This window comes from Pteropus vampyrus, unplaced genomic scaffold (assembly GCF_000151845.1).
Source record: "Pteropus vampyrus isolate Shadow unplaced genomic scaffold, Pvam_2.0 Scaffold239, whole genome shotgun sequence".
In the NCBI taxonomy this organism is placed as follows: domain Eukaryota; kingdom Metazoa; phylum Chordata; class Mammalia; order Chiroptera; family Pteropodidae; genus Pteropus; species Pteropus vampyrus.
In genome coordinates, this window is record NW_011889020.1 from 1,149,278 (window position 1) to 1,161,378 (window position 12,101).

General features: G+C 58.4%; 1 protein-coding gene across 2 annotated transcripts in view; it reads left to right on the forward strand.

Moving 5' to 3' along the window:
• Positions 1-12,101, forward strand: part of PRPF6 (pre-mRNA processing factor 6) — a 29,555-nt gene that overhangs the window by 10,032 nt on the left and 7,422 nt on the right. For both annotated transcript variants that reach the window (XM_023519858.1, XM_023519859.1), the window contains exons 10-13: positions 1,814-1,932; positions 2,854-3,072; positions 8,817-8,939; positions 11,011-11,132. In XM_023519858.1, the coding sequence (XP_023375626.1) occupies positions 1,814-1,932; positions 2,854-3,072; positions 8,817-8,939; positions 11,011-11,132 (583 nt within the window). The remainder of the gene's footprint in view (positions 1-1,813; positions 1,933-2,853; positions 3,073-8,816; positions 8,940-11,010; positions 11,133-12,101) is intronic.

Below are 12,101 nucleotides of genomic sequence, written 5' to 3' on the forward strand. Positions count from 1 at the left end.
GACTGCTGTCTGCGCTCGGGAGAGGCCAGGCGGGGTCCACCTCGTGCTGGTCCTCGCCGCGCACATGCTTCGTGCGTCCAAATGCGCTTCCTCTCGCGGCTCTGCTTTATTGGCTGCAGTGCTGTGACCCATTAAATGCTCAGAGCCAGTCTCTTCAAAATGAGGCCAGGAGCAGAAAGTTAGCACTTTTTTTTGGTTTTTAGACATCAGCTGCTTACTTTTTTTCAGCCAGGAAAATTGTGCTCAAATGGCAAACACATGGAACTCTGGGCAGTTAGCATTATTTATTTAGGAAAGCTCTACTGAATTTTCCCCACCGCTGCGTGATCAGTGGCCAGCCGTCTTTGTGGCCACCTCCTGTCCTCCAGCAGGTAGCCCCGGTTTGTCGGCTTCAGGCCGGGGGGGGTGGGCCCTCGCGTGGGCCTGCCGGGCGTGCCGAGCAGTTGTTCCCAGGCTGCCCTGGCCCTCGATGGCGATGGGCCTCCTGGCCCTTCTCTCCCCCCGGCAGAGAACCTGCTCGGGAAGGACATGGAATCCCAGCCGGCCTCTCCCCTGCTCCCTGGCCTGCCCTCCCAGCTCCATCCCACCCCCCACCCTCGGAGTGCTCCCAAAACAGCGTTGTTTCCAGCTGCCTGGGGCAAAGCTGGGTGCTGCCTGGTTTGATTTTGCCCTGGGTGAATACTTGACAGCCACTGCTTGAGAGATCTGATGTTTAAGAACTAAGGCGACACTACTTGCATCAGGGACTTCAGGGACTTGGGGCGCCGTGCCAGCCCTGGGTCTCTGGAGCCTGAACTTGGCTCTGGGCACAGCAGACATCCTCATTTTCTCTTGGGAGGACTCGCGCCCTGAAGGGTAGTCTGAGACCTCAGGAGGCTGTGGCCTTGGGCATGGTGCTTGACCTCTGAACTGCAGTGTCATTAGCAGAGGCACGTGTGGGCCTATGAGCGGCGTGCCCGGGGGCTGGGCCTCAGCTCTCCGTGCTAGGTGTGGAGCTCTGCCCCTTTGCTAACTGATGCTGCTGCGTAGAAGTGGGGTTTTCACCCTGAAAGCACATACTCTGGCCCACAAAATGTGGCACCTTGCAGCAGCTGTCACTGTCAGGTCACCGTGAGCACAAGGACAGCACCCGAGTGTCCTCCCCACAGGGCTGTGGGCTGGACATCACGTTGGCCTCTGCTCACAGGTATTTCTCAGTCAGACTGCTCTCCTGTCTGCACTGTCCCTTACGTGCCGCTGGCTGCAGCTTCTCCAGGGAGCCTTAGCGCAGCATGGTAGCTGGCCGGGCCTTGCCGTCCTGGCGCCCACTGCAGGCTCCATGTTTCTCTGTCCTTCGGGGCTTTTTGGTAAATTGTATCCAAAGAAGGAACGTGCTCTGCTTCTTACACCGAGATTGGGGAGTGTCCGGACTGCGGGACGTCATAGTCTCTTCCAGGAGTCTGTCCCCTTCCTTGATGTCACTGCACGTGCTGGCCGCCTCTGCGCTCAGCCAGCCCTCGGGTGCTGCCCGGCCTGGGCCCAGACAGAGCCCAAGGCTTCCCTGCCGTCTCCTCTTGGGCTTTCTGCACGGCGCTGTGTTTAACGCTGATTTTTAGGTGTCAGTGGGAGCAGAGGTGATGTCTAGCCCTCTGTGCCACCCGCAGCTATCAGCTGTGTCCAGACCTGAGAGGACCTGTAGAAAGGGCAGGTTTGTCATTCCACGTGTCGGCCAGCAGAGACCCTCTGAGCCTGCGGGCAGCGGTGTCCGCTGGGACAGACATCCTGCTTTCGCTTCCCCTTGTCTGTGACCAGCTTTCTCGTTTGACTTTCCCAGCCCTGGAGCATGTCCCCAACTCGGTTCGCTTGTGGAAGGCGGCGGTTGAGCTGGAAGAGCCCGAGGACGCCAGGATCATGCTCAGCCGAGCTGTGGAGTGCTGCCCCACCAGCGTGGAGGCGAGTCCTTCCCCGTCAGGCCTGGGCCCGAGCTCGGTGTCCGGAAGTGATGTCAGCTAAGCAGTGCGCTCCCCGAGGCCGCGGCTGCTGGCCTGGAAGGCAGCGTGGTGTCACAGGCTGCTGCCCTGTCACACAGTGGCCAGGCTAGGGGGCAGTCCGGCTGTGCTCAGCTGTGCCCCTCGCAGAGTGCAGGATGGGCCTTGGCTCATCCCCGAGCACTGCAGAGAGCCGTGTGGAGCCGGCCTCTCGACCCAGGGTTTGCAGGTGGAACCCGAAAGGGGGGAGGCGCGAGAACTTGACGCACGCTCGCCAGCCCCGCGCCCGCCAGCCCAGCGCGAGGTCGGCCCTCATCCTCAGCTGGGGGGCGGCTCTGGCGTTAAACACTCTGGCCCACAGCGTTCTGTGCTGTGACTTCCAGGCTTGGCTTTATGATATCCAGTATGTCTTTAATTATCCTTAAGGCCATTGTGAAATTCTCCAAACAAAATTACTCTTAGTTTATTTACATAAAAGTAAATAGAGCCCGTACACATGGTTGGTGACGAAACGTTGCAGAATCAACAGCTGGGGTGTGAGAACTGTAGGAGGCCGAGCGCCCACGAGACCGTTTAGCTTGCGAAGGCGGCTTCACCTTCTGTTCCAGCCCTGGAACGAGTCTGGCACACGACGTATGTTGAACCAGTGTTTGAAATGTGTGACCGAGAATCTGTCAACTTTTCATGTTAATCAGAGAGTCACTGCAGTGTCAGAAGCATAACCGAGCAGCTGTCAGATAAGGAGGAGATGCCACTGACACGTTGGCGGGCTCTGCCTGGTGCTGAGCCTCCTGCGCAAGTGCCAGGGCCGTCGAGGTTGGCTCAGCACCTGCCCTGGCAAGTCCCACTGAAGACTGTCCTCTTTCTCTGGTGTCTCTCTGTCCAGCTCTGGCTCGCTCTGGCAAGGCTGGAGACCTACGAGAATGCCCGCAAGGTCTTAAATAAGGCCCGGGAGAATATTCCCACAGACCGGCACATCTGGATCACAGCTGCCAAGCTGGAGGAGGCCAACGGGAACACGCAGATGGTGGAGAAGATCGTTGACCGGGCCATCACCTCACTGCGGGCCAATGGCGTGGAGATAAACCGCGAGCAGTGGATCCAGGTGAGGTGTTGGGGAGGACTCCCAGCGGCAGCCAGGTGTCACGGCGTCCCCACGCTGGCCGGCCAGCCAGGCACAGGCTGTTCTTCCTGTGACTGCAACCTCGCTGTTAGCGTCACAAACCCGGGTCTACACTGGGGTTGGAGACTGAAGGGTTTTCGGTGTCTGGACCCGTGTCACGAGCACTACTTTGCGAGTAGAAACTGATGTGGCCTAAAAGGGGATGACAGGCAGCCTCACAGCGTCTCCCTTCGTCCCTTTCCGCTGCTTCGGTAGACTAGCTAGTAGCGTCTCCGAAGACTGTGACCCACCTGTGGTGGGCGCCCCTTCCTGTCAGCCCCCCGGCCGAGCCAGCCCGCTGGGAAGGGCGCCTGTCTCCTGGGCCAGCCTGTCGCATGTCAGCCTGGGGAGCATTGCTTCTTGTTGGTCTGCGGAGCAAGTCCCTGGGCTCGGGAGATGGCCCCAGGCCGCCCGCCTCGCCTTCTCTGTGCCCCGGCCACCACAGTCCCTGCTGCTGCTGCTCTCCGGCGTCCTGGCTGGCTGCCCCTGAGCTACCCCAGGGAGCCAGCGAGGGCATGTCGCTGCTGCTGAGGGGTGGCCCGCTGGCACCACTCCGCGTTCAGCGTGCGGCCCCTCCCTGTGCCCGGCAGGTTTGAAGCCGGGTGCAGGTCCTCGCGCGTCTGGAATTTGACCGCCCGGACCCAGCCTCGGGTCCGTGGTCTCTCACTCCCCGTGTACGTCTGGGTTCGTCCTGCTTCTTGGATCGGTGGATTTATAGTTTTCGTGACATTTGGAAGATTTGTGTCCGCTGTGTCTCCAACTACCCGCCTGCCCTCAGGTGCAGTTAGCGCAGTCAGGAAGCCGCTGGAAGTTGCCGCACAGCTCCTGATGAGCTCTTCGTTTTTACGTTCTTCTTTGTTTTGTTTTAATAGTTTATTAAGCTGGTGCTAACGTTCCATAAGTTTCCCCCATCGAAAGTGTACAGTTTCGTGGTTTTTGGTGTATGCAGACGTGTGTAGCCAGCACCGCGATCTAACCTAGCCGTGTCCTACCGATAGGACAGCCTGTCCCCGGTAGCTGTCACCCCTCCCCCAGTCCCAGGCAGCCACATGCTTTTTCTGTACATCTGCTTTTCTGCTTCCTTTATAGATTTTCACTTTTTGGACGTTTTATGTAAGTGCACTGTCTCGCGACAAGCTTCCACTTCGTATGCTGTTTTTTACTGCAGCGTGGAGGCGTTGGAATTTTTTGCCCTCTTTAAAACTGAGTTATCCTTTTATTTTTGCTTATTATGCATTTATTATTGGATTGTGTTGAGTTATGAGTTCTTTACACATGTATTCTGGGTACGAGTTACTTATCAGATGACACGATTTGCAAATATTTGCTCCCATTCTGTGTTGTCTTCTGACTTCGGCGATGAGATTGCTCGCGGCACAAATGTTTTTAATTTTGATATAGTCCGGTTCATCTAATTTTTTATTTTGGTGCTCATGTTCTGTGTGTTATATCTAAGAAGCCTTCCCTAGCCCAAGGCCATAAGTGTTCACTTCTGTGTTTTCTAAGATTTTCCTTGTTTTAAGGCTGACATTTGGTCTATTTTCATTTCAGTCACATTGGTGCGAGGTGACGGTTTGACTTCCTTTCACGTATGGATGTCCAGTTCTGGCACCGTTATGTCCTCATGCCGTGTGGACAGCCAGTTGAGCATAAACGTAGTGGTTTGTTTCTAGACTCCAGTTCTGTTTCACTGGGCTGCATGTCTGTGCTGGCATGGCACCATACTGTTCCGATTACCGTAAGTTTTGAAATCAGGAAACATGAGTCTTCCTTTGTTCTTTACAAGATTGTTTTAGCCATGCTTGGTTCTTTGTGGTTTCTAGGGCCAGCTTGCCCGTTTCTGCAGAAAGCTCACTGGGAGTTTGATGGAGTGACTCTTCGGGTCGGTTTGGGGATGCTGGCCTCCCTAGCGATGTTAGTCCCCTGATCTGAACGCGGGCCATCTCTCAGCGACATTCCACTGTGCTAGTATTGCGTTTCTCTAGTTTATTCCAAAATATTTTATTACTTTTGGTACTATTATAAGTAGAATTTTTCTCAAATTTGTTTTTGGATTATTGACTTTTAGTGTATAAAAATAGAGTTGATTTTTGAACATTGAGTTTGTGTCCTGTGATCTTGCTGAAAACGTTTATGAAATCGTAGTAGTTTCACTGGATTCTTTAGGGTTCTCTCTCTGTAAGACCATATCACTTCCCTGTTTCCAGTCCGGATGTCTTTTATTCCCCGTCTGCTGTGGTGAGAACCTCCGGCGCGGGGGCACATGGCAGCGGAGGGAGCCCACGCCCCTGTCTCGCTCCCGGCCGTGGGGGCCCGTGTCTGGTGTTGCTCGCTGAGTGAGCCGTCAGCCCGCACGGCACGCTGATGCTCTGGCCATCTTTCAAAACTGCTCTTTTCTCTCTGTCTCGTTTCGAGGAGCCTCTGTCGCTTTGTCCTGCGTCTCACTGACCTTCGGCGATGTCTAGCCTGCTGCTGTGTCACCGCTGCAGTTTTCATTTCTAGGGATTTAATTTGGGTCTTTTAAACACGTCCTCCATGTCTCTCCCATGCGCACGTGTGCAGCGCAGGCGCGGTGGTTGCTCGTTCCAGCATCTGCGTCCGCTCTGGGTCGATTCGGGAGATGCCTTTTCCCCTCATTGTGACTTGTATTTTCCTGTTTCCTTCGTGCCCGGTAATCTTTGATTTGTTGCCAGATAGTGTGATTCTTCCTTGCTGGGCACTGGACGTCTCTGTGTTCCTGTGGACCGTGGACTTCTGTGTTGAGTGCGGTCATTGGAGACGTTTTGGCCCTTTAGGTCTTGCTCTGATGCTTTGCTAGGCTGGACCCGAGACGTGGGCAGTCGGGGACAGTCGGGCCCATTCTCTTTTGGAGGCAGGACCTCTCTGTGCACTCTGCCCCGTGCCCTGCGTGTGTTGGGGGTTTCCAGCCTGGCCGCTGGGGACCGTTCCTGGGCCCTGTGACCTCTGAGGGTTGCTCTTGCCAGTCCCTTCGACTGGCTCTTTCCAAGCGTTCATGCTCTGGCGGGGCCCTCCGTGGGGCAGGCTGGAGTCCCCTCGTGCTCGGTCCGTGTCCTCTGGCCGTCTGGGTCTTCTGGAGCTGCCGGTGCTCCCTCCTCCACCAGCCTCTCCTGGGTGCTCTCCCTGCACCGGGGCGGACGTGGGCTCCCCTGACTGTGTCTGTCCCCATAGCCCTTCGTGACTGGCGTCTGGTGTCCTGACAAGCACTGCCTCGTGGGTTTTGTCTGAGGATCTGGCTGTTTCAGGAGGGAGGGCCTTGACCAGCAGCACCACGCTTGCTTGTGTCCCCACAGGGTGCACGGCTGCTCCTGGGCCCGGTGACTGTGTGGCAGAGTAGAGCGGGGCCGAGAGCGCACGGCGCAGGTGTTCGGACGCGGCCGGAGAGCGCACGGCGACCTCTGTGGGGGCCTTGTCTGCCCCGGAGGTGCCTCCTGCACCGACTCCCGCTCCTGAACTCCCTGTGGGGTGCACCTGGCGAGTTCGCCTGCTGGCCTGCCTTTCCACCTTGTCAGGGAGGGTGACGGCAGGAGGTGATGCAGGTGCCCTGTCCTTTCGGCAGCTCTCAGGCCATCACTGACTGTGCCAGTGTGCAGAAAGTACACGGCCTGAGCTGGACCTTTATTCATTTTGAGATTTCCTGAAAATGTGCTTTTTGCTACTACTTGGTTATACCAGAATGTAGTGAAGGTCCTGAACGGACACCAGCTTTATGTTCAGTCTTCGTAAGGTGACCGAGTAAATTTCTCATGATGTCCTACGAAGAGCGTGATGACTTCTGGGCGTTTGGCTCCTGAGCAGGTCTCTGTTTATTGAGTACCTGCTATGTTCCAGACTCTCTTGACTGACATTTGATCCCTGACTTTTCACTTCCCACTTCCCCCTTCTTTCTGGAACCCAGTCCCCGAGACACTGACCCCGTGGTGCGCCTGCAGCCCGTCTCAGGAGCCTCAGCGGCCGACCCCCGACCTGCGTCGCGCACACACGCGCCTTGCCGTCCTGTTGTTCCGCCTCCTTTGCTGGCTTGCCTTCTCCTCACGTTCTAAATATCTGGGTGGTTTGGCCCAAAGTCCCTTTTCGAGACTTCCACGCTCACCTCTTTGGCGAGCTCATCACACTTGTTGCTGAGAAAGGAGTTTGCGTGCCGGGAAAGCCCAAACGTGGACTCTGCTCCGGGCGCCCCCCACGCCTCGCATCCGCTGGCCTGTGAGGTGGCACCCCAACCTGCTGTGTCCAGAACGCGTCTCGCGGCTTGCCCCCCAACTTTCTTGTCCCCCGTCTTCCTCACCTCAGTAGACAGCCCCGCAGTCCCGCCTCGTGGGTCGCTGCGGGACCCCCTCGCACGGCGCCTGTCCACGAGCAGCTCGTCTCCCTTCACACCCCTCTCAGGTCCAGGTGCCTCTCGTCACCCCACTGCTGCCCACTCGGCAGACCTGCCACCTCCGGCCCCCACGGCACCTGCTGTATGCTGCCCTCCACGTGGCAGTTGGACAGAGCCGACCATGTGGCTCGCTGGGTGGCTCACCCCCAGAGCCTTCCTGCCCCACTGCGGCAGACCCACAGGCCCCTTGGGCCAGGCTCAAGCCGTCGCCCCGCCCGTGGCCACCACCCCTTGCTCTTCGCCGGCCTCCCGCCGTGCTAGCACGCACCCTCTCCTTGCGTCTTGGCCTTGGGATGCTTTTCTGATGCCACGCTGCACTCAGCGCACGTCCAGCTCAGTCCCCGGGGTGGCACATCCAGCTGCCTCTGCCAGCACAGCGCCCGCCACCCTGACGACGCAGCGCGAGGCTGTCCACTCTCCTGCCGCCCAGGTGTCCTGGTGCTTCCGTGGCTCTGCATGCATGTGAACATATTTGTCAGGTGAAGTCCTTACTGTGGAGTCGCTCGGCCAACACATGCACCTTTTATTCTGACAGAGGGCACTCAAGGCCCCCACAGAGGTCGCCGTGCGCTCTCCGGCCGCGTCCGAACACCTGCGCCCCTCTGCCTCGGGGGCCAGCGCGCATTTCTGTGTTGCTGCGTGACGTAGGTGACACGTTCTGCGTAGCTTAATGAGCGTTTTAAAAAGGAGGGCTTCGAATTTCTTTTCAGACATTTAAAAGTCATTCACGTTTTTATTTTTGGGAGAACCGTGTGTTGAGCCTGTGGCATTGTCAGCCCTTTCCTGATGGGTGGCAGGAGACCGCAGTGGTGCATTTCTGCGTCCCACGCTGTTCTTGCCCCCGAGGCCGAGTGCTGGTCTGGCCGCCCACCTGCCTGGTGGACTGCCCAGTGACTGGTCCCCTCTGCGCCCCAGGTTCCCGTCTCCCCGTCTCGGTGTGGGGCCCTAACAGGTCTGTCTGTGTGGTTGGCGTGTTTCTCCTGGACCAACGGACCCCAGTGTCCATGAACTTGTCGTCTAGTCAAGCTACTTGGGAGGTTTCTAACGCATCAGGACCTCTTATGGCCACCGCGTTGCCCATACAGCACCTGGTGCCCAGCTGGTGCTTAGAGTGGTGGGTGCAGCTTCATCAGGTGTGTGTCAAGCAGTCACCTGCTGGGTGGCAGGGATGGGCACAGCTCGAGCAGGACAGACGGCCCAAAGGCATCGGAGCCCACACCACCTGCCGGCTCTCGCTGTTTGGGCCGCTGCAGCTCAGCACTGCAGATCCAGTCTTGCGTTCTTCTTTTAGGATGCCGAAGAGTGTGACAAGGCTGGCAGTGTGGCTACCTGCCAGGCAGTCATGCGTGCCGTGATTGGAATCGGGATCGAGGAGGAAGACCGGAAGCACACGTGGATGGAAGATGCCGACAGCGTGAGTGCGGCCCTGCGGGCTGGGGCGGGGCTGGGGGGGCCGCAGGTGGCACAGGTGGGTTGGGGCCCCGCCACCTCTCGGCTCTATTGCAGCCTTAAGGAGCAGTTTCTTTAGCCCGAGCGTATGAGCACAGTGCCTGCGTGGGCCGCGTACTGACCGCAGTGTGGTCGGTCTCTGTTTTCCACGAGTCTTTCGCTTTCGAGGAATGCAGGCCAGTGTTCTGCAGAGACCTTCGGCCTGGCCGCCACCCACTTGCTGTCGGGTTGAGGGTCTGCGTCTTGGCAGGTGCCGTGTCCTGTAGGTGGGCTGCATTGGGATGTGCCCATGACACTGACCAGCTCGGGGGCCATCTGCAGGTTTCTTCCTGGAAGATCACTGTTTTGTTTTGTTTTGTTTTGTTTTTTAATTAGCATTTTGTAGGGAGACACTTTGAGACTAAGTAAATGTCCCATTTCTTGCCGAACTCTGACCTGCTAGTTTGCGGGTCCATTAACGACCTTTTTGGCTTGTATCAGTTATTCCTGCGATATTTGCCAAGTGCTGATTTTTGTCCACATTTTATTCGAGCTTATTCATGGGAACCTACAGCGTCGCAAGCTTCCCTCTCTATTTCCCTGGGCACTCGCTCGTTCACCTCGGGAGAGACCGGGCCTTGCCTGTGCTGGGGGCTCACGTGCACCCCGGCATCACCCACGTGAGCCTCACGCAAACAGCTCGAGTCCCGCATGTGCTCGCTCTCCTCGTCAGGGGTCAAGACGTGGCGACTCGCAGTGGCTTTTAACAGCTCTTTATCGCGTGACGTTCACGACATCCAAATACATAGGGGTAGCTCAGTGAGCAATGACACGCGAACACGTGAAGGGCGCCCTGATGGGGACCCACACGGCCTGTTGGAAGAGAACCTTAGGCATGCTTGCCGCCCCGGGCCCCGAGCCCCGGCCCCGGGCCCCACGCCTCCTCTCAGCTTGCGGTGAGACAGCCTCTGCCTGCTTTCCTTACTGCTTCTGACAGCATTGGAGGCCAGGGCGGCACGGGGGAGAAGGAAACAAGCCGTTTCAGGCTCCCTCTCATTCCTTGTCTGTCTCACGTGGACTAGAGTCAGCACAGGTGTCTTTCAAAGAGCTTTGTCATCTGAGGGAGACCTGAGTCGTTGGTGTGCTTTCACTGTCCAGGGACTGGCCTGGCCCAGCCCGCCCACACCCAAGACACTGGGCACACTGTCGCTTGATTCTGTGGGTCCATGGAAGTCAGAAGGCTTTGTAACTGGTCTTCAGGACCTTGGTCGGGAGTCATGGGGAGGGGCACAGACCAGCCTGTGGGGGCTGGCAGTCAGCGGGCGCCCTCCCTCACCTCTACAGACACTCCTGGTCACGACATGCCCAGGGCAGGGCCCTTCCGGGTTCCTGTGTTGGTGGACTCGGATGAGGCCATGTGACCAAGGAGGGCCCCGGTCTGAATGGGGGAGACTTAGCTGCATCTCCGCTCTTTTTCCTCCTGCACACCCATTTCCACCCTGGTGACCTTCAGCACCCAGGAGGCTTGCTAGTGGTCTCGGAGAAGGCAGCGGTCCGTCTGGCAAGTGGCCTCGGGTGGCTCGGGTGCCCTCCCTGCCCCGCTGTATGCCATGTTTACATTACTTCCCGGTGGCTTGTCCCTCACTCCAAGACACAAAACTGCTTCCTGTATGGAGGGCGGCAGGTTCTCTCGAGGGGTCAGTGTGTGTCCAGCGCTGAGGCCTGTGTGAGGCTCAGTGTTCCCGTGAGTGTCTGGGGTTGGGTCATGGGGGGGGATCATCGCTGCCCATTGTGACTGCTTTTTCTTGTGATGCGTTGGCTCAGCGCTAGCCCGGGGGAAATCGCGCTCGAGTCGGGAAAGCGTCTGGAGAGAGCCGCAGTGTGTACGGAGCTGCCCTCCGCGTCCCGGGAGGCTTTTCCCTCCGTTCTTCGTGTCACCTGTGTTTTACAGGTTTCCACTGAACGTGACTTTTATCGTTGAAAATGCGTATCACGCCTGGTTTTTGCGAAGGGACCACTGTGCGTGACGCGCAGTGACCCCCGTCTCTCCGCTCTAGTGTGTGGCCCACAACGCCCTGGAGTGCGCACGTGCCATCTACGCCTACGCCCTGCAGGTGTTCCCCAGCAAGAAGAGCGTGTGGCTGCGTGCTGCGTACTTCGAGAAGAACCACGGCACCCGGTACGTGGGGGGTGGGCCGGGCCGGGCCACACAGCCCTCTGGGACGGGGCGGGGCTTCCGTGGCACTTGGGACTTGGCAGCGGGCACTGCCCTCGTGGCTGCTTCTGCGGCAGCATGGTCCCTGTTCTGTGTTGAGAAACTGAGGCACCGAGGGGCCTCTGGCTCGGCGCCTGCCGCTGAGCCCGCGGGGGCTGGGCAGGCGGCTCGGGGGCCCGGGCAGGCATGTTTTCACTCAGGCTGGGCTGCTTGTGCTCCGAGGAGGTCCTCGACAATTTTCTCTAATTGTACTCTTTAATTGAAAAAACCTTTTGGGCCTGCCTTATTGGCGGCAACTGCTGATTCACTGAGGTGTCGCAATGCCTGGTGTGAGGGGGCCCGCCCAGGCGTGGGGCTCGCAGTGCTGCCCCGGGGTGCTGGGGTGGGGGCCGGGCCCCGCCGGGCACGCTCAGCGCTCGTTCCTCTCCTTCCTGGCGTTGTTCCCCCTCAGTCTTTCCGGGGTGTCTTTCTGTGTTGCCGAAGCTCTTGTGCCCTCCCCTCTCCCGCCAGCTGGTCTGGTGTTCTGAAGTTAACTCCTTTGGGGACATTTTGAGATGGTCGTGCTGGCTCAGCCTGGATGAGTTCACCTCAGACAGTCCAGGCTCGGCGCAGTGCCTCTCCTGTCAGCTGTGGCCTCGGTGGCACTGCTGCTATTGGTCCTGGGCTCAGAAAGCACTTCCCAGCCCCCGCCTCTGGTGGCCCTTCCGTCTGGCCGGCTCCCGGAGCGATGGGGACAGAGGGCTAGAGGTCCGGCCTTGGTTCCGGTGCTGTCAGGCTTTCCTCTGTGCTGGCCTCACCTCCGTGCGCTCGCTCCGTCTTGCTGATGTGGCCCAGAGAGCTCACCCGTACGCGGTGTCTGGTGGCTGTTGGGCTCCACGAGGCGGGGGGGGGCTTCGCACCTGGCCCCCAGTCTGATGGTCTTGCTCAATAGTG